General features: G+C 34.6%; 3 protein-coding genes and 1 long non-coding RNA gene across 10 annotated transcripts in view; 2 read left to right on the top strand and 2 right to left on the bottom strand.

Annotated features, from left to right (window-relative positions):
• The first annotated feature begins 837 nt into the window (after positions 1-837).
• LOC125191197 lies at positions 838-3,059 on the top strand. Its single transcript, XR_007171063.1, has 4 exons — positions 838-868; positions 1,389-1,535; positions 2,196-2,314; positions 2,661-3,059. It is a non-coding gene; the product is annotated as an uncharacterized LOC125191197 (long non-coding RNA).
• LOC125191196 (potassium channel KAT3-like) lies at positions 3,001-7,027 on the bottom strand. 2 transcript variants are annotated; one of them, XM_048088706.1, is made up of 11 exons: positions 6,714-7,027; positions 6,424-6,639; positions 5,489-5,644; positions 5,342-5,399; positions 4,927-5,244; positions 4,606-4,845; positions 4,418-4,516; positions 4,283-4,315; positions 4,011-4,196; positions 3,339-3,924; positions 3,001-3,226 (listed from the first exon to the last, which is right to left on the bottom strand). In XM_048088706.1, exons 1-11 carry the CDS (start codon positions 6,893-6,895, stop codon positions 3,210-3,212), a joined length of 2,091 nt encoding a protein of 696 aa, XP_047944663.1. In that variant the 5' UTR covers positions 6,896-7,027; the 3' UTR covers positions 3,001-3,209. The 2 variants fall into 2 exon arrangements, with proteins under 2 accessions (XP_047944663.1, XP_047944662.1); XM_048088705.1 differs by having other exon boundaries at positions 3,001-3,228; positions 3,342-3,924; positions 6,714-7,018.
• Positions 7,028-16,287: 9,260 nt separating this feature from the next.
• Positions 16,288-19,778, bottom strand: LOC125186856 (prefoldin subunit 6-like). Of its 6 annotated transcripts, none has more exons than XR_007170515.1 (7): positions 19,607-19,777; positions 19,408-19,478; positions 19,197-19,321; positions 18,052-18,111; positions 17,011-17,127; positions 16,591-16,686; positions 16,288-16,426 (listed from the first exon to the last, which is right to left on the bottom strand). XR_007170515.1 is itself a non-coding variant. In XM_048083328.1 (6 exons), exons 1-5 carry the CDS (start codon positions 19,674-19,676, stop codon positions 17,037-17,039), a joined length of 417 nt encoding a protein of 138 aa, XP_047939285.1. In that variant the 5' UTR covers positions 19,677-19,777; the 3' UTR covers positions 16,288-16,426; positions 17,011-17,036. The 6 variants fall into 6 exon arrangements, 3 of the variants coding, with proteins under 3 accessions (XP_047939285.1, XP_047939286.1, XP_047939284.1); XR_007170516.1 differs by lacking the exons at positions 16,288-16,426; positions 16,591-16,686 and adding exons at positions 17,299-17,374; positions 18,744-18,804 and having other exon boundaries at positions 16,701-17,127; XM_048083328.1 differs by lacking the exon at positions 16,591-16,686.
• A 992-nt stretch (positions 19,779-20,770) lies between these two features.
• LOC125186235 (ornithine transcarbamylase, chloroplastic-like) overlaps positions 20,771-22,322 on the top strand; it is a 12,899-nt gene continuing 11,347 nt past the window's right edge. The window contains exons 1-3 of the mRNA XM_048082588.1: positions 20,771-21,066; positions 21,295-21,629; positions 22,179-22,310. Coding sequence (XP_047938545.1) covers positions 20,865-21,066; positions 21,295-21,629; positions 22,179-22,310 — 669 coding nt within the window. The 5' untranslated portion in view covers positions 20,771-20,864. The remainder of the gene's footprint in view (positions 21,067-21,294; positions 21,630-22,178; positions 22,311-22,322) is intronic.

Genomic DNA, 22,322 nt, shown 5'->3' on the forward strand with positions numbered 1-22,322 from the left:
ACCAAAAAAGGAAATGTGTCATCTTAGTTGGGACAAACTAAAAAGGAAAACGTGTCATCTTGAGCGGGACGGAAGGAGTAGTATATTACAAATATCAACAATATGACATGAGAATTCAACACAAGTGCAAGAAAATATCAACAGAGTATATATTTTACATACACTATAATCTATATTGAGATTTTTTTTTTTTTGGCATTTGTTGATAAAAATCTGCTAATCAACATGTACGAAAAATGAAATATAAATTATCAAATTTCATCACCCGGACGTCGTCGGAACATATGCAATTGAGATCTCAGGAATCCTTACAAAATTATCTTTAATTTGATATATTTTTGCGAAAAATGATTTAAATCGAGAGAGTTGCGTAAATTTAAAGTTTTGAGATGATTTTGATGAGAGAGAATTGACCGTAATACCCTTTAAATTTATTTATTAATTATTTAAATTCAAAATATAATGCACTTTATATTATTTTAACATTGGATCTCTTAATCTAGCGGCTAAAAATTGATTTTAATTTTAGATTACTAATTAGTTAGCGATTTATCTAGGCAATATATATCATGAAATGCTCAATTTCTTTAAAGTTGCAGTAAAAAAAATTACCAAGTGACTAATGTAAGAGAGAAAGATACAGTGTTGTTTTTTTTCCCTTAAAGGGAAATGTCTCACTTATAGTGAGAGGACCCAATAAGGAATACATCTTACTTATAGTGGGATAAAGGGAGTATAAATACTTATAGTAATCATTTTGAAAAACTAATGTGTATTTTTAAAATTATGGTGTATATATTATAGTTTTATGAATAAATAAAACTAAATTTAAGTATACGGCAAGCGGTGATCGCTATCGATATTCAAGGTTCGTGTTGTTTCCTTCCAGATCTCCCGGCGGTTTCTTTTGTTAAAGATTTCATTTTTATTTCTTAATTTTGCATGTCGTCGTTCTACCAGTGTTTGTGGGAATCAAGAAAATTGTTGATTGTTACTCGTGGGCCGATATGAAGATGTGTAAATTGAACTTGAGCGCAATTAAAAAATACATAAAGCGAATTAATTTCTTTTGTGGACAAATAATGGTGCGAAATTTTTTATCCGGGGTTGTAAATGTAATGGGTTTAAGGGGTTTCTGATTGTTAATGTGCATTTGTTTCTTTATGTCGACTTCTTGTTTGTTTAGATGCTTTGTTAATGATAGTTACATCGAGTTTCAAAGGAGAATTGCCTTGTGGCCTTCGAGGTCCAAAATGGATCATCTGCTTTAGTCCAAATAGGAATCCTTTTTGTAGCCATCTTATGATAATTGTTGTGCTTATTTTTCTTTTAACTTGCCACTATTGACTTAAAACTTCCTATAAATAAGTATGTTTGGTGCCACGAAGGGTCTTCCAAAGGAGAAGAGAAGGCCATGAAACAAAACTACCTCAAGAATCTGGAAAGTTTGAAGCTTGCGGAAGATTTGGCTTAGAAGTGGTATGAGATGTTTTCATTTAACTTCCACTGGTCTTGCCCAAGAAATAGCATACTTGGTTTGTGTTTTTCTCTCCTCTGTTTGTTTGCACTTTAATAATGTAAATTGTATAGTAGGGGTGAGCAAAATAATCGAAAACCGAATATCCAAACCGAACCAAACTGAAATTTTGAAATTCGGTTCGGTTTTTCGGTTCGGTTCGGTTTTAAAAATACAAAAATTTCGGTTTTTCGGTTCGGTTCGGTTTGGGCGGAAAAAAAACCGAAAAACCGAATTATATTTTAAATATATTTTTATCCTATTAATTTAGTATATTATATCATACATATAATATATATTCTTCTAATATATTTTTATATAATAAATATTATATATATTATATTAATTTTATATTATATATATTTATATTCTATTAGTATATATAAAATAAAATAAATTAGATGTATTAAAATATACTATTTTTTTTCCGGTTTTTCGGTTTTGTTTTGAAATTTCGGTTTTTTCGGTTTGGTTCGGTTTTTTAAGTTCGGTTTTCAGTTTTTTGGTTTTCAGTTTTTCGGTTCGGTTCAGTTTCAATTTTAGCCTAAATTCGGTTTTTCGGGTTCGGTTCGGTTTGAGCGAAAAACCGAACCGAAACCCGAATGCAAACCCCTATTGTATAGTCTTAAAGTGATCATTCTGAGACTTACTTGCAAATACCATCCAATTTCATGTCAAGCACGGACATAAGGAAGGTGTTCCTTGTGGACGACATAGTTATAAAATATGCTGAGCGTCACAATCTCTTGCGCCCCGAAACGGTTGAATCACTGTTTATCTTATCACAGAAGATCCCAAGTATGTGTTTGTTATTTATTAGCTAGGCTTTCTGTCTAATAGTTACTAAAAAATACTCCCTTCGTCCCATGAAATATGCAACATTTGCTTTTCGGCACAAGATTTTATGTAGTGTTGTTTTGTGAGTTATTGAAGAGAGAGTAAAGTAAAAGAGAAGAAAAAGTAAAGAGAGTATTGTTACCATTTTTAGAAACGTTTCATTTTTAATGGGACAGACCAAAAAGGAAAACGTTTCATTTCTAATGGGACAGAGGGAGTAGATTTTTGTTATTAATTGTTTTTCTTCTGCTCTGATAAAGAAGATTGAATTAAAGAAGGCAGAATTTCAAAATTCAGTTTTAACCAGGCCTTGCCACTTGCCAGTTGTAGGGATAATTCATCCCGACAGCCAGTCATCCCTCGGATCAAATTCACGAGTTCGAAGATTGGTGAATTTCTGCTTGCATCAGCTACTTCTAGGTTGACTTTGTATGTGACTAATGATGTATGAAATATTATATGGAAGGAACTTAATATACTGAGACTCACATCTATGGATTGGTAAAAGTCCTGCCGGAAGTTTCACTAGGTGATTGCTGAGTTATGCAATTAGTTAGAATTTACATACCCAGTGGGGTTGTAAGACAACCATGTAATGATTGTACGATTTTTTCTTACATTGTTATTAGCATAAAGAACACATAGAATGATAGGTCAGTGTTAAAATGTCTGTATACTATTATTTCTTTGACTTGGCTTTGCCCTACACATGTGGTTATTAGTTATTGTGGTTGTTAGCTCACATTATGCTTGATCTTTGCTCTGACTTGATACGAAAAACAAATGGTCACCATCTCGCACGACACTTATGTCGTCTATCTCTGCATTTTCTGCATTTACTATGCTTGTGAGGCTGTCATCTCCGAATTTTTTACCTGCATCCACAAGGAGGCCATTGTCATATATTCGACGAGGTAAGTGTTATTTTCTAATATCTGAGTTTCTCCTTGATTTTAAGATATATATATTAAGTTTGAATAATGCATACCTGCTATTTTGAGTAGATCTTCTATTGAATCAGGTAGGACTATTAGCTTTGGAAGCTTCTTTTCCGAATGTTTACTATTTTCACACTTCATGTGAATGGTGACTCTCTTCTTCTCCGGGATTACTGCTCGTGCATGATTGGTCACATCATTGATGCTCCCATGTTTCTTTTTATTTTCATAATTCAGTATAAGGTCGTATATGCCTCTATCTGCTTGCATTTCTGCCAATGCCTTTGGTGTCCAACCTCTCGCATCCGGTATGTTCACATTTGCACCTCTTTCCAGCAGAAAACGGATCATCTCTATATTACCTTGTCGAATAGCAACGTTGAGAGATGTTTGGTCGTCCTCTGTAGAAGAATCCACTTCAGCTTTGCTTCCTTTGGTATTGTTATTCTCTTTTTGATGTGTTGTCGTACAACTTGAATTCTCGATATCTACTGTATGTTGTTTCACTGCCTCGTTGTGGAAACTATCTTGATACCGAGTGTGACCATAGCTGTCTCCATCAAAACATCTTGTTGTGTACAAACTTGGATCATGCTGGCCCTCTACGTTGAAGCCTCCGCATGCTTTCATTTTCTTGATACAGAATGTAAAAATCAGCAAGTATGAACAATTGAATCTGCAAAAAGAGGTAAAAATTATTGCTGCTTGCTGAAATTTACCATGAAAAGATTGTTCATAACAACGCGCTCGTCTTCTGAATAAGCATGAAGAATGTTGAGAAACGTGCTTCTGTTCAGCCGCAATATCTGAGAGACTTCTGTCGTTCGAACACCAAACGGCTGTGGCTTTCCACATAAGACTCCTACCTCCCCGAAAATATCCCCTGCAGAAGCCTTTCCGACTACCTGTATCCAGACAGTGTATGTCAAATAGTCGATCTTTCTTTATATATTGTGAACTGTGTTACGGTATACTGATTCGTAAAACTTACATGATCCTGTCCGTTGATTTTGACAGCAAATTTCTGCCAGCAAAAAAAAAAGACAGTTAGAATGTGAAGGTTAGGAAGTAGAGCCTTTTCAGTTATTTTATAACACTATCTATGAAAATCGAGCAACTGACTTACCACTGATCCGGTGACCAGTATATATACATCTGTTGGAGCCTCGTTTTGCAGAATAACGTCTTCCCTTGGAGGGTAGTACTCAGCCTCCATCTCCGGTACCTATTCATTCAAACACAGAGATGCTCAGAAAATGAAACATAGAAGTAAAGGTGAAGAAAGTGATCAAGATCGGGGGTAAGAAGAGTTACCAGTTGGAGAAGGAACTCCTGAGAAACCCCGTGGAAGAGACGGACATTTTGAACAACGGGGTAAAACAGGTAATGTGCAATGCTGGAACGAATGGCCTTCGGCAGGCCATTCATCGTCTCCTGCTGCTTCAACCCTTCCGTCTTGAACTTGAGACATATATGCGACAGGAGTTGGTCTTCAATCCGCGGGGGCAGCTGATTCCTCTTTGCAAACTCCGAAGCAGCACGGACAGAGTCTCTCTACAAGCAAATGAGGTCCAACTTTAGCTGTCTTTTTGAGTGAGCACAGAGGTTCCAAGAAGCCTAGGATGAAAAACTTACGAAGGTTCTCGTGCGGCTGGTCCAGTGCACGACGAGGTTTGTCATGTTTCCTATGATGTATGCTGTCAGTCCGAGATTGAACAGCATGTAGCAGACTCCGAACAGCATCTCTCTCGGGTTCTCCGCGTGTAAGTCCCCGTAACCTGTCGTCGTTAGAGTCACGATGGACCAATACATTGCGGTTATGTATCTGTCCCAGAGGCTCAACCGTTTGAAATCTGGATACACTGCACCGATCCACGTCTTCTGCGGGTCGGGATACCTGTCAGCAATCATGTAGTTGAAGCAGCCAGCAGTGTGCACCGCGAACAGAGTGACCTGAAGCCGGTCGGGGAAAAACAGCAATATTCAACGTTTTATCGCCACACGCAAACACATAGTAGCATGAAACATTCAGAGAGTCGCACGGGCTTACCGACACGAGCTTGGTGCAGCGAGTCCAGAAATAGTTGAACCGGGTGTCCTTCTCGAGCCTGAAGGAATGAAAGAAGCAAGAGTTGGTTGTCATCCGGGACGAAGCATTCTAAGCAAAAGGTAACGTTAACTCAGAGAGACAACGGACCTTGCAAAGAGGGAGCTGACCCGTCTGAGACGCCACAACCGGAGCATGCTGAGTAATTTGAAGCCTAATCCGCCGCTGTGATCTGTGAAGAGTATGCTGAGAGCTTGAAACGGCACCGTCGAGCAGAGATCAAAACCAAACCAGGTCGACACATACCTGCTCGTTACAACATCGACACAAACAGGTCAACAACTTCACTTACCGTCTTACTACAAATCAGTGACGGAACCAGAAAAATTTAAAGAAGCCGGTACTGAAATTTAACGTAAGACAACGCGACACTGACACTCTTATTATCTTTGAAAGCAGATAGTCAATTCCAGCAGTATTTGTTGTCCACGGTGACATATAATAATTATCAATATATGGGCGCAAAGCAAATATTAATACTCCCTCTATCCCAATATATATGTAACGTTTTGTTTTTGACACGAGATTTTATGCACTGTTGTTCTGTAAGTTAACGAAGAAAGAGTAAAGTAAGAGAGATGGAAAAGTAGAGATATTATTATTTTTTATTTTAAAAATATTTCATTTCTAATAGGATAATATAAAAAAACGTTTCATTTCTAACAGGACAGAGAGATTACTTCTTATATTCATAGATATTGATATTGTGAAACTATTGCAAAATAGGTTAAAATATGTAGTGTATAAAGTATAAAATACAGATATAATGAATCCACATAAGATATTGCTATTACTATTAATACAAATAGGATAAAAAGATAATATCCCTTCTCTAAATTTTATAAACAAAAATATCCCCTCTTCTATGACACTAATACCAACAAAAATTAATAAACATAGTTCTATCCCATTTTTAATCATCTCGGTAAAAATTGGCTTTTACTCTGTATAAATAGGCGGACAGCCGCTCAAGCGGGGGCTTGGCCTATGCTGGTTCCGTACACATTAACCGAAAAATGCATTACCTCAACGCTATCTTCTTGTGATCGTCGACCAGAAGATACGACTGGCTGTCCATGTAGGCCACGGAGAAGGTGAGGACGATGTCGACAGCAAAGAAGGCATTGACAACGTTGTCCACAACGAACATGGCGTCTTGCTTGTAGGGAAGGAATGCAAACTCGAACGGGGAGATCCACGCGGAGTAGACGACCAGGAGAATCAGAAACATCTCCCATGCCCTGAGACAAGAAATCAAGAATATCAAGAAAACAAGAAATCAAGAGTGGTAAAATATGAGGTGCTGATCACGTACCTATACCGGGGGCTGAAAGGGGAGATGATGTGCTTCCTAAGCCTCGTGGTTTGATTGATCCTCGCTCCGAGGGAGGGAATGAGGTGGCTGGAGAAGAAGCTACTGCTGGTCCCCTCGGCCCCGGTCTGGAAATCCTCGACACAGAAGCGCCGTAGGAAGTTCTTGGAGTAGGCGAACGACATCGCGAGATGTGGCTCAGCTACTGCTAGAGATTGGAGTATGTTGAAGCATTGTTGTTGTGTGGTTTATATAGTCGTGAAGAGATGCACGGGAAAGCTCCTCCTTTTCCATTAAAGGAAGTTGCCTTTTTCCAATATACCGTGAACATTGTGTTAAAGATACTTTATTAGTTCTTTTTTGACTGATTATAATTTGTAACAGTCAATAAAATGGCTGTTAAAAAGGAAAAAAAAAAAAAACTGATGATTTCATGTCAATGGAGGATGGTCGCTTCTTGGGGATGCCACGTGGACCAATCAGATGCCGTTGTCGGATTTCTGTTTGCTGCTGCAACTTACATGGTCCAAGCCAATGCATCTCTTTTCAATTAATGATGTTAGCACTTTAATTAGTGTTAAGTGATAGTAGGGGTAACAAATTGTACGGGTTCGATTGCTCCCGGTCATTCGGATAACAACTCAACCATTAGATTTGTGTCTGTTCGTGTCGGTCTGTTGGGTTTTCAGGTCGTGTCGAAAATTATCATATAATAATATACTATACTCATATATTAAATTTGAGATTCTTTGCATTCATTTCTCTAGTTTTTCCTCTTTTTAACCATAAATAGGATTTTCTTGATTTTTCAGGGAGAGAATCAGTTATTTGCAGGTGGGATAGAAGAAAAATCTGGTGGTTACAAAGTAGTATCAAATATTAATAAAATAATTTCAATGATGAAAAGTGGTAGTTAACGAGTGAGGTCCGCGGGACACGTAAAAATGCAACAGTTTGAAAAATAAAAAATATAATAAAATTTATCCAAAACAAATTATTCGTGATTTGAGGAAAATCTTTTGCCGACCCATAGAAGAATCTTGTGGAGCCTTCATTAGTATTATTGCTAAACGTGTAATTCAATTTAGACACGGTTTATAATCGGGCTAGCCACCTTAATTTGACCTTATCTCTCGATTTTTTAGATTTATTTTATGTTAATTATGAATAATAGTACAATTGATTGCTTTGGTTACCTAAGTCATATATGATTCGATTTTAAGTTTATCGTACAAATTTGATGCCAAAGAAGTAGAAATTAGGTTTGTCGGACCAAATATATGTGTATTCATTAGCTTCAAGAAGCAACACCTAATTAATTAGAAGTGACATTAATTAATCCTAATTACTTTATTAATTGAGGTACAAATTAATTACTTATTTAACAAGTTTCCACCCCCAATTAATTTAGTCCATACATATTATATGAGTCCAACTATATTCATGTGAAGTACGTAATACATTTGTGGTTTAATTTAACCAAAGTTAGACATATAGGCTGCATATTTTATAAAATAAATCACTAGGTGAATGTAGCATGTCACACTCGTGAACCCCACGATGCATCCTATATCTTGGGAAAAATATGAGGTCAAATTGACGTGGACAATTTTGAGATAATAAAATTGTATTCATGTATGTATGTATGTCTGCAGTGATGTATTTGTATAGTGACAGCTAGCCCTAATCAATCCAACAATATGTGTGCTTATGTTAGTTCAATCATATTGAAAAAGTTCCACATATACACAAAAGTTTGTTTAGGTTATAAAATTGAATTAATAATTTGAGACATTTCTTTTATGATATTATAAAAAGTTCGACTTTAAGAGGGCAACTAAGAATTCTACACGAATGCAAAACCATACAGCAAAAACAAGACAACACTGTCTAGACAGAACAGAACAACTCAACCAACCAACGAAGCAAAACAACAAGTCTAAACCTAAGAAGAGCCATTACATCAGGCGCACTGCGCACATAGAAACCTTTGCACAAAGATATATATAATCCAAAAATGACATTGGTATATGAATAAAATTTAAAAAAAATTATCTTGGTGGGGGCTTAAGCCCCTTCTTAGTTCTATGTAGACCGGCAATTGTTTGTATGTAATAAGGTACTAAATCGGATTAAAACCCTAATTTACATGATTGTATTATTGAATTTGAGGGTTTATTTTAAAATAGTTTGGGAAATGCAATCTGGAATATTCGGATGTGGTGATAATTAAGTTAAAGACTTTAGTTATAAAGTTGGATTATGAAGTCCATATAACACAAAAGACCCACACACCAACAATAGAAACGTGGAGTGTTTGGATGATGAGGCAAAAAAACAGTGAGTTGACCTTGCATGGAGAAGGAGGTCATGATGTGTGTGAACTTAAATACAAAAAGAAGGCTTCTTTCTCTATCTTTACTCACAAACTATACATGAGCATCATCCTTTTTTCTTTCTTTTGTGCTCTTCTACACACCACAGAACCAATCATGCCCCTTCTTCTAACTCTACTATGCTCTAGAAGAGAAGGGTAAATAAGAGGTAAAGCCTAACATTAACTAAAAGTCCTATACATCCTCCTACTTTTTCAGAGGCTTGGGTTTAAAGAAATGCGGGTTGAAAAATTAATGCAAGGAGTGAACTATTTTTATATATTAATTTTATAATAAAATATTAGTGTGAGTTACTGGAATATAAGAATTACTTATTTACTTATTATATGGAGTAATAAAAAATGAAATGAGACAAGTAATAAAGGGGAGCGATAAAATGAAACGGATAGTTAAATGGATGGAACATTACATAATTACTACTACTCCTATTAAGTAATACTACAATACTATTAAGTTTTTATATATCCAAATACCCTTTTCATTTTACCTTTTACTCTTGAAGTTCTTTATTTGTTGGAAATTGGAATGATAATTTACTTACTTCCTTTGAAATTTTTTAATTTTAAAAATGTATATTTATTTATTTTTTCAAAAGATAAATAAGGAATATACCTTCCTTCTAGCTTTGGAATTTCTCAAAAAAGTGAATTTGTTTCATTTGTTTTTTCTAACTCATTTTTCATTTAGGATTCGATATTTTTATATTAACAGTTCTAAATTTTGATAATCTAATCTAATCTATATAAGTGTGGATAACCCTCTCCCTTATAAGGTCTTTTAAGGGGTGAGTGGTCCATTTCTAATATGTTCTTTTTCTTCCTCTTGATTTTATTGTGAATTATTTGGGTTGGACATCACATAAAAGGTGATTTTTGTTTCATTTTTCTTTTTCTTAACCATTTTTCATTTAGGACTCAGTTTTTTATATTAATATTTAAAATTTTGTTCTTCTTCCTATTAATTTTTTGAAAATTATTTGGGTTGGACCACATGTCGTGAATACAATGAAGACAGGCGCAAATCAAGGTCGGTAGCATCGTGGTCTTTCTTTAGTTTGTGGATTGCCTTCTTTTATTTTATCTCATATGTATTCATGCTCTGATTGGATTTCGAATAACTTTAAGTTAAAAGAGATGTATATTAGTTTAATTTGACCCACCTTTCATTAAGCATAATTCTTTCTAAGAATTTATTTATTTTGGAATAATAAAAAGAAAAAAGAATACACAACATGCATGGTCCTAGAACTCACTGCTACTGGTCCTCCTCTCGAAGAAGTTCGTTTCATGACTTGTGGTCCTTAATTCCAAGATGGAAAACTAAATGTGAACCCCAACCTATTATAATAGGCTATAGATATGGTCCATCAACGTGCATGAAATAAAATACGAAATTGAAATACAGAACACCATATTCGACCTCAAACATTTCAAAGATTATCCACGAAATTAATTGTTCAAATCTATCCATAAAAGGTCACACAATCCGTTGATCAAAGTTACACACATTGTGAATTACTTCAAAAAAATCTATAGGAAATTAATTGTTCGAATAAGTCAATAAATGGTACCACCCAAGTTGTGCCGGAGCTTCGAGGATGCTCATGCTACCAATAATGCATCTATTTGGCTTTCATCAAATTAATAATTTCATTATCTTTCCACCCTATCTCTATAATCGGCTATTCAGCTATCTCATGCCGATTATATTGTTTTTATCTCATGTTTTAATTTAGTGTACAATACATATATTGGTAATATGTGTGCTATGATTTCACTTTGTGTTTTTTTATATTTCTTGCATCTATGGTGTTTCGATCATTTGTGTGTGTTTGTGTTGCTTATTTTTGTGTGTTTGTCTTTATGGCATTTTATTTCTTTTTGGTTAGCTTGATTGGTGCCGGGTGTTTTGTGGTTATTTGGAAGTAATGTGTGACCACTGCTATCTGATGGATAAGGTTGGCGGATAACGTCAAGATGTGTGCTGTTCATTTGCTTCTTAGTTTTGTGTTCGTACTTTTAGGTATATGTTTATTTCGTTGTTTTTTGCGATTCTATTTTATAACACGTAAAAAGATCAAGTGTTTTTTTTTCTTTTAATTCACAACAATTATTTATTGTGTGTGTGTTAAATTTGAATATATAATCTTCTCGTCCATTAATTTCACCTTACTAAATTAACCACCACAAGTCAAAAGCTCGAAAGATGTGAAGTACAATAAGATTAGACTATGAGATGTAGTACATCATTTTCTCTAAGCAATACTAATACATATGACATCAATGTTTTCATTTTTTTACTTCCCTCAAATTCTTTTCAAAAAACATACTAGACATAAATACGATGGTATATACAGGCTTATCTATATTTCTTCTATGCAATAATAGCATAGGTCAAATGAAAAAGTAGCCTTAATATTGACATTTGAAAATTGGAACAAAAAATCTACATTAGTGCAAATAATTATTGCTTGGATGTACAACCAAAGAAAAATGGATGAAAACTTTTATAGTCGGTAGCTCCAATTTCCAAATGGTGAGACCCCTCATTATTATACTATGGAAAATTTCCCATGTGCATCCCTCCATTACTCCAAGATTCTGTCCACAAATGATCGTTTCATCTGAATCTAAGTTTTCTTTAGTTTAGCTTTTCTTTTTCCAAGCAGTTAAAAACACTCAGGCCAAAAAAATGACGAGCTAGCAGTTCAAGAGTAGTTTAAAGTATAAAATAAAAAATTTAATGAAATCAACGTAACAACAAAGTACACGTTTTATCTAGAGTCAGAGCAGAAACAGAAAAAGAAACATAAACAAACGAGTAGCCCATCAATCTTCATCCACCAAAAAAAAAAGAAATACATATAAACTCATCATAACTCTAAGCCGAATGAGAAGTTCCAACGAATACAGCTTAAAAAGGTTTCATAAAATTATCTCACTTTATGACATTTAAGAATGCACAAATACTTTCGTTATCTAATTTATATTTTACACAAAATTTAATTATTTGACCTTATGTAATTATAAAGAATATATAAAAAAAAATGGTGGTATATATATTATAGGATTGTTTTGTCGCGTTTAAATGATAATGTTATAATGCTTGAGAATAATGCATGTGCCATTTAATAATATATTTTAGGATTGTTTAGTCAACTAGGGGATGAAGACATGGTAACGTTGGACCTTATTTGAAGTTGAAACAATTAATGTGGCTTGTTGTTGAATGTCCAGTTGCATGTATTCATTCCAAAACTCATTTTTAAAACACGCTTTTAATTTAATGTCGCTTCATGTGATGAGATGAGGCACTTCCCACTCTCTCATTTCATGGTCCACTTTTTTCTTTATTCCCATCTACTTATCCTCACTTTATGGTCAATGAAAATACAACATTTTATAATAATATTGTACTTCTAATTCCTTTATTGCCATCTACTATATTATAGGCATATCTCAAAATTTAAAGAGAATACAACATTTTATAATATGTTATGTATATCTCTAAAGCAAGTGGACTAAATAGTTTTTATTGTTGGTATAGAAACTATGAACCTGGCTAGATCATTTGATATTCTTTGAGTCACCATTTGTGATTAATCTTGAAAGAGATGTTTGTGTCCAATTTCGAAAAGATTAGGGCGAAAGTACCGCACCAAGGGATCGGTAACGGTTGCAAAGGCCGGAATTTTGAGTTTCTCAAGGGAGTTGATAGTGGGGTCAGCCGAACCCTGACCCCATATAGATCCGCATTGATGACACCAAAGACAAATAATGCATCTCCTATCTGAATCCAATCTCTGGTTCATAAATGGCAACATAATAAGAGCCGATTCGTCTTTCTCATCCAACCACCCAAACACGCCCTTGTGGTCCCTCATTTACTCTTCCTATCTAATTCCTCACTTAATTTTACTTTTTAATAATATGGGACCATGCATGTTGCAAATACAATTTGGCCACGGATTGCGAGGTTACAAGAATCCTTCAGACGTACTCTCCTGATTATTTAATGTCAAGAACACTACTACTCCCTCCGTTCCACAGTAATAGAAGGATTTCATTTTGCGCATCCATTTTGAAAAATAATATAAATAGTTAAAGTTGAGAAAAAGTAAAGTTAGAGAGATAATATTGTAGATAAAACTCTTTTCTACATTATTCTCTCTCTTACTTTACTCTCTCTCCACTTTAACTATTTAATATCATTTTATCAAAACGAGTGCAGAAAATGAAATGTCTCTATGGAACGGAGAGAGTACTATTTGGTTCGTCGTTTGCTTATGTATAAGTAATTTATAATGTCTACATATAATTCTTTGTTCTAGTTAATCAAGGTTGATCTCAAAAAGTAAAAAATCAATTTTTAACCTTGTTATTTGCATAATGGGGAGTATTATTTAATTCTATAATGGTTTGTGTTATGGAGGAACAATTTTCAAATCGAATTGCTGTCAAGAGGGGAATGGTTAGCCAAATATATAGAATTGATAATGCATGAAGTGATGAAACACTAGATTTTCAAGTTAGTCAAATATTGAACTAAAGGAAAAGCAAATGGTGAAGTAATTACCTTGGCAATTAATTTGGGTAATGGCCATTATTTTATTACATTATATTATCACATTAATGTAGGAGCTGATGATTGGCGTGGTCCAAATAGATGCCGAGATGAGATTGGTCAAGAACTGAAAATGCACTCATCATGTAGGCCACAATTAATCAACTTCAATATTTAATTCTTAGGTGAAAGATGTTATTCTCGACTTTTGTATGTGCACCGAATATATTTTTCTACTTATAAATTTAGAAATCGGTGATCTATAAAAGTATATGAAGTGTTGTAAATTTGTGGCTGAATTGGTAATTTATTAGTTTAGAGTTAACTACACATTAAATTACGGAAAATTATTTTATATTTGTTTCACATCTTTCAAATTATAAATGGTATTCCTCTGTACCCAAAGAATATACACTTTGAGTTCGGCACGAGTTTTAACGTGAAATTGATAAAATAAGAGAGAGGTAAAGAGAAAAAGTAATTAAATTAAAGTATTGTTAATGGAGATCTAATGGGTCTCACCTCATTAGAGAGAAAAGAGTTTCCAAAATTGAAAAGTGCATATTTTTGTGAGACAGACTAAAAAGGAAAGAGTGTATAATCTTGTGGGACGGAAGGAGTACATCGTAAAATTTTGAAAATTCTCAATTTTATTTGGTCAAAATTATTTTATTTTTAGTTTCTTGGCTGCAAAATGACATTATCGGTGGTGGTTAGTTATCCACGTCATATTAATACACATTTGTGTAACTATTCATTCACATCATTAAAATAACTCTGTTAACTCATCAATACAGTGTATTAAAAATGTCAATACGGTGACATCAAAATGTCAACACATAATATCAACACATTATATTGAAGTTCAACAAAATTATGTGTTGACATTTTAATTTTATCGTGTTGACATTTTTAATACAGTCCAATGATGAGTTAGCAATTGATCACATACTTGTAACTAACTCAACATTGTATTTGCATGAAAAAAGACATTGTGGGAAAATTGCAAATTCCTTAAATTTCATGATTTATTATTTAAATTTTAAAAGGCGTGAAACAAATCAGAGTTTGGCAATTGATCACATACTTGTAACTAACTCATGCATGAAAAAAGACATTGTGGGAAAATTGCAAATTCCTTAAACTTCATGATTTATCATTCAAATTTTGAAAGACGTGAAACAAGTCAGAGTTTGGCAAAATATCTTGATTTTACATGTAATTAACCCTTTAATTTATGATAAATTTAATACCAGTAAAGTATAGTAATGCTCTTGAAATAGTAATACGAATACACAAAAGCCAAAATAATGATTGATAAATGTACGAGTACATAAAGATTTTATTTTGCATGGTCAAATTCGAAATTGAAAGATGTGTAACCTCTCATTCACCCTTGACCACAATCTATTCTTCAATCCCTATTATGAGAGGAAAAGCCTTGTTTTGCTATCTATAAATAAATGAAAACGCCACATTTGTAGGACCAAAGAAAAAACTAAAAATATCTCGAAGTAAATTTGAGATATTTGATAATGATAATCAAAGTACTATTTGTATTGCGATACCACTAATGAGAATGGGAGTCTAGTTAATATTATCCTCGCAACTGAGAGTTGCGTAGTCGTAATATCTTGTAGAAATCTTCTTGTTTTACATCATTTAATTTGATATTTAGATAAAAAGGTTGGAATTTAGTCTATACTAGCCAAAGAGAAGTGGGACATTGATTTAGTACAACAACACTAAGGAACGGACAATATGTCGATATCACGATATATTTCATCATGAACTCAAATATTGTCATCTTGATTGTTACCACTACCTAAGTAATTTGATTGGCTAAAGATTGATTTAGATTACATTTCAATAAAGAAAAATCAAAAAGCAAACTTATTCGTAGAAGGCGCGCTCTACATTTCTTCATGTGAGCCGCGTAAGATTGAAAGAATAGTCATTCGGTGTAAAAATTCATATTTATCATGAAAATTAAAAGAATAAAGGCCAAAATTGGTCTTGAACATATGGTCATTTTACGTTTTTGGTCCTAAACATTATCTTTTAGATTTTGTGGTCCTGGACATATGAAAATTTTTGATCATTTTATTCTTCCTTCAACATTTCCGTTAAAAACTAACGGTCAACGAGTTTAATCCCGATTTTGACCAAATTAAACTTTTAATTCTGATTTTTTACACTCTAATTAATTCCTTAATTATTTTTACACTTCAATTTCATCTACATCCTTTTGACCTTTACTCAAATTAAAAACACAATGTTATTGCATTTACAATGATTTCTATCAATAAGTACTCATATTTTAAAGTAAGAATAGAAAATCGTTTCTTTGCTGGATTAATGCTACGCAAACGCTCAAATGTCACAAGGGGTGAACATTTAATTTAATTTAATTTTTCCAAGTGCAGTACGATGAAATGATTTTTATTCAACAACTTGTGTATATCGTATACACATAACATGTTACGAGGGACTTGAGGTCCAAATGATGAAGAAATATAAACTAATACAAACTTGATTACAATAATACAGTGCCAATTATAAAAACCAATAATGGAATAATCAATTATTAATCAAATGCTGAAAAACAATTATTCAAATTGAAATTAAAAAACACTTATTTCATTTGAACAATAATGATACAAAAATGAAACGAGACATGATTTTCAAGATCTACAACAACAAACACATGGGCATGGAGATGCAACTAGGTAATGTGGTGGAACCCCCAACTCCAGCCTACAAACAAACAATTATTTTCGCAAATATCTTAAAATCACCATCATGGTACCATAAAATGCATGTGATTATTTTCATATTAGCAAAGTATAATTTTTCAAATAGCATATGATCATATTCATATTGTTGGTGCAGCCACACAATTCATGTATTAAACTATGAACCTCATGGAGAATTCGATCCTAGCTCAGGATGAACGCTTGTGGTATGCTTAATGCAAGTCGGACGGAAAGTGGAGTTCCATCAGTGACAAACACTGTCTGCCATTAAAAAAAACGTCCCAAATAATAAATTTTGATATATACTAACAGGATCCAGAACTGGAAAGAAAACTGCAAAAAATAACCTCTGCAACACACTAACAAGACCAAAATCTGAAAGATCTATCAAGTACGCAAACACATAATCGGCCCCGAGTGCTACGTGGGGCCTTAAGTTTCAAGATTCAAGAATGTCATCATGGTATATATGCATGAGAATTTATCCACGATTGTCCAGCATCAAAATCATGCCTTCCATTCAGAAGTTGCTTCATGAATGTGGTAAGTGAGAGATGAGAGAGCAGCCACTATGTTCAGCCTTACCCACAGACACATAAGCTGATTGCCAGTTAATATGGCATCGAAGACGGTTCTCCAAATTCAGACATTTGAAAACAACCATCACTTTTACAGAAACCTGTAATCATGAGAATATTCTTCCTGCAGTAAAAAAACCCTCCGCTCAATTTATACATGTATGAATGAACCGTATGTAGACATGGAATAATCACTAGTAACAAGACAAATATAGCAGGTTTCAAATACTTCTTCTATATTCTAAAGATTCGAAAAAACAATATTATGCGGCCAAAGGAGAGACACGTGACTTACTATAAACGTGACATCTCTAGAGAGTTCATTTGATACCAAATTTGAGCATTTCTATGGCTAGCACGTATTCCTTTCCCTTCAAAAGAGAATCAAGGCTCTAATAGCTAGGTTTCAAAGGCAAATGTGTTCAAAGATGGCTGCTTGTTCCTTCTTATCTAAAGCTTCTGATATGGAGAACTTCTAATGTTATTTTATTCCTTCCCATCATTAAATTAAGCTTCACCTTAAAGCTTTCTTATATTCTAGACTACTGCCTATCTAATCCTTTTCAACCTAAAAGCAGCATGATTCTTCCAGCAAAATCAATTCATTGAGTTAACGAATTTAGGGATTTCAACCTAAACCCAGAATAATTCTTCCCTTTCTAAATTCATCTCATGGAGTCAAGACAAAGAATGGTACGCACTCACTAGAAAAAGTTCAGAAACAAATCAGTCAAACTTTAAAGACAAAATCCATTATACAGACAAATAGATCTGAACTAAAATTACAAGGCTGAGTTCAGTCGTGCACGGCCAAAATTTTACAGGAGATGTCATGACTGATAGCACGACTATGAATTCCATATGAGAAAAATATCATCCCCCAATAATGATTTCAACTTATGCATATGACAATACGGAGTTGGTATCACAGCGACTAAAGTCCTCATCATTTACCCAAAACAGAAAATATTAATGTATGAACTGCAATTTTGATATGAAGAGGCCACGTCTATGTTCAAGTGAACCAAGTGATAGGGGTTGCACGTACATATTAGGCCTTTGCTTTTCCAGCTTGAAGAGCCTGGATTCTTTGTTGTAGCTTGGCAATCTGCACAATCGTATTTAAGAAATCAGGTGAAGATAGAGCTACGGGATGCTAGAAGAAAATACTAATGGAAAAAAATACAAAATGCACCGAAAGAACGTAAATAAAATTGATGCTACTAAACTCGCTAATTCAGGTGGAACTGAAATTAGGTGCAGTAAACAAGAATTGAGTATGTTCTTTCAAAGAGGAAACCTTTTTGTATCTAGAATACTAACAAAAGCATAAGCAGTAATCAATTTCACGAAACTTTACAAAGTAATACTCCTTATCAAACATTTGAAAATTTCATATAATTCATTTTAAAATAGTATGTCCCAGTAGATACACGAACAATCCAATCCCATGACAAATGGCAAGTATACAAATGCTATCATTTTTTTAACAGGATACAAATGGTATCAGTTATTCGTTCAAATAATTTGAACTTATACAACATCATAATATTGTCTGACAAGCTCCAAGCAGCAGTAGGTCTTTCTTAATTAAATCTTAAGAAGAGAAAGTCTCATTATATGCCAATTGCCAAATGCCAAAAGAAATGGACAACAAATTGTGACAAGAATAACTTTGACACAATGATACACAGTACTCCAAAATTCACATAAAAAGAACAAAAAAGAATATTGACAAACCGATTCTTGCTTGCTATTTAGTTTTTCTTGTAAATCTTGAAGAGTACTATCTAAGCGTTTCCTGGTGCAAGAAACAATAATAAATATAAATGGCAAAGCAATAGCAACCAAATGAATTCTGCAGGTCTACATTCAACACCTCGGAGTAACATGCCAAAAACAATAAACAAAAAATTTATTACTATTAATCAGTTAATAAGATATTACACCAGTGCATTAGTTGTCAAAGTATTGCACCAACTTCTAATCATATTTAAGCAAAGGACATTCGATTTCCCAAACCAGCTCCATACCTTACATAGCAACTACCCTTCCAATCAAATGAATCCCACTTAATCCATCCACAAACATTATGTGTGCAAATCTTTTCAACAAGTAAATATATCATATATGTATATGATTATGTTCAGACTTTTCCTAAAAACAAACATCAGCAAACAGAGAAGAGCATACAATTCGGCAGAGATATATTCAATCCGCTTCCGAACATTGGCATTAGCCTCAGCCAAATCCTGCTTCACTAGCACCGGACCAATCAATTTGTACACATTCGTGTCCTCGTTCAACAAATCCAGTTCCTTCAAAAACAATCCAGCAGAAAATCACAAACTCACTGAAGCACTATAAAACCGCAGCTCAAACTCAGATTATAAAGACAAACTACCTTGAGCACGAGCTCGTTTTCGCCGAGCTGAATGGTGTACTTCTTTTTCACTTGCTGGTTCTTCTGAATATCTGCGCATTTGCATACAAACACTTGATTTCAAACAGCAATAGAAGATAATTCGATTGCTGTGTTCGCGTGTATCGGCGCGCGCTAGGGTTTAACTTTAGAAAATGGAGAGGGGTTGGGAAAAATTTACCTTTCTCAAGTTTTCTGAAATCGTTGGCTTTGTTCTCTAGATCGCGTGTCAGCTCCTTGATAGCGGCCATCACTCCGCCGCCTCGCGCCTCCGGAAAATCCGATTACTTTAATTCTCTAGCGACGGCGCTGGAAATCCGATCTCGGCAGTGTAATGCAATGGCTCGAGTTGAAAAGAAAAAAAAAATTATTGTAATTTGAATGGGCCTTGAATTTGGACCGTTTGTTTGGGCTTGCTATCGTGGATTTGACAAATGTGACTCAATGCACAAATGTGACCTCTTGTGAAGAGAATAAAAATTAGAAATTTTTTTTTAAAATGTTTATCAGTATGAATTTTGATTAAAAAAAATGTCAATTAGAATGGAATGAAATGTATAGTGTATCTAAATTGTGGCTAGCTAGTCATATTTAGTGCTTGTTTGCTTCTTTCTATTTGAAAAGGTAAGAAATAAATATTGACTTGAATAAAATATACTAGTCCCACCAAGTAAGAAATAGTTGATGGACTATGGTGTTTCATATTTGGCTGACAACACGCAAGTCCCTTCCATGCATTCGGACAAATATGTCCCTATCATTTACTCGTAGTTCCTTCTTCTACCCCTTCCGTCGATTAAAGCGGCAAAACGAAAAAAGTCAACTACCCAAGCTTATGTCCTCGCCGGACTATGGCCCCTCCACTTAGCGGCCGGATATAAGACTGCACACACAAATCGCACTTGTTAGATCCAACCTTATTCAAGAACGGCGAAATGGGTATACATGTAGAATTAAGGATACCGATAAACTTTTGTATGCAATATGTGAATGGAGGGAAATCCAAAAATTTGATGGATAGTTTGGTAAATGCCCACCAGCTTTATTGTCATGATTGGATCTCATTTCTAGTAATGAACATCGTATCGCATGAGCCCTTTAAGTTTTTTAAAACTTATGTATAAAAACGAAAAAGCAAATCGATTTACAAATATTATTGGTTTATGGCTAGTTGAGATCATGTATAGTTTAAATTCGCAAATTCGTTCCATAGATGTTTATTTTAACCTACAAACTATAATTATAGTACTCCACTTTATTGAAAGAATAAGATAATAAAACTATAAAAGTACTCCTACGTACTAGTATACACTTTTTTAACTTTAACGGCGTCGTTTCCCCGCAAGAAATGGCTGATATCAGCTGGGCAATTGACTTCATCCCTACCAAATCACACCAACAAATTCACTAACCAGTAGACCACACTCAAACCCAAATCAATGGCGGCGACCATTTCTTGCCACCTCTCCTCCGTTTCCTCACCGGAATCAGCTCCGCTCTCATCGTCGTCCTCGCACTCGCGCGGTGCTAAAAACCTCCTCCGATTCCCCAGCGTCTCTGTATCCACTCCTGCAATTCCTCAACGAATCTCGTGCCAGGCTGTTTCTTCTGCGCCGCCCTCGTCTTCTGTCAATCTTAAAGGTTCGCGCCTTTTTTTCCTCTCCCGATGTTCTTCACTGATGATCCTTGATATTTTTCAATTTTGGGGGGAATAATTTTATCCTAGTGAAGTCAAAGCTCAATATTTCTTCATTTGATGGAAAATGTATGTTTCTAGGTGTTAAAAGTTCGATTTCTAATTCATTTGATATGCTAGCAACAGTTACAGATTATCACTATTGATGTTTGGAAATGAATTTGATATTTCAGCGGAATTAGGCCTTAAAGATTTCCTTCACATAGATGATTTTGACAAGGAGACTATTTTTAAGATCTTGGATCGGGCCAAGGAGGTCAAGGCTCTTATTAAATCAGGAGAAAGGACATACCTCCCATTTAAAGGAAAAACTATGGCTATGATATTTGCCAAACCGTCTATGAGGACAAGAGTCTCGTTTGAGACAGGCTTTCATTTGCTCGGAGGGCATGCTCTGTACCTTGGGCCTGATGATATCCAAATGGGTAAGAGAGAGGAAACTCGCGATGTTGCTCGCGTACTGTCTCGCTATAATGACATCATTATGGCACGAGTTTTTGCTCATCAGGTATGCTGGTGAGTAATTACATAGGGGCATCCAACTTCTGAATGCACGTGTACTTTGGTTTCTACTGTCTCGGTTGTAATGTCAAAGCCCTCTTGTTTTTCCTGAAGATGAACCTTTGTCTAATCTTTTGCTTCTTTTTGTTTACTCTACATTCCAAAATGTATTTCATTGTAGGCGTGTGTATAATAATAGAAAATGTTTATGCTTCATGTATTTGATCATTTCCATGAGTCGTACTGGTATGTTAGTAAAAAGAAAATGTTATTGATATTTGTATGACTTGGGTTCTTAAATCTCACAGCCAAGCCAATATATGTATTTAAATGTTCCTGCTTCTTAAAATAAGTAGATATTCCCTATTTCCGATATGCATTCGCTTAAGGAGGATTGTTCGCCGATCTGTTTCTCAACATTACCAACTTCAGCCATAATGTGCATGTCCCTTTAATTCGAGGGCTGGATAATGAAATGAATTGGTTGCAGTTTGGTCTGTTATTTCAAAATCTGTTGTTTTACTATGTATGTTAAATCAGTGTTTTTGTTTTGCAGGATATTCTAGATCTTGCTAACTACGCCACTGTCCCTGTGATCAATGGCTTGACAGACTTTAACCATCCTTGTCAAATTATGGCTGATGCACTCACGATCATTGAACACGTTGGTCAACTTGAAGGGACAAAGGTTAGCCTATGT

Source organism: Salvia hispanica, chromosome 5 (assembly GCF_023119035.1).
Source record: "Salvia hispanica cultivar TCC Black 2014 chromosome 5, UniMelb_Shisp_WGS_1.0, whole genome shotgun sequence".
Lineage (NCBI taxonomy): Eukaryota > Viridiplantae > Streptophyta > Magnoliopsida > Lamiales > Lamiaceae > Salvia > Salvia hispanica.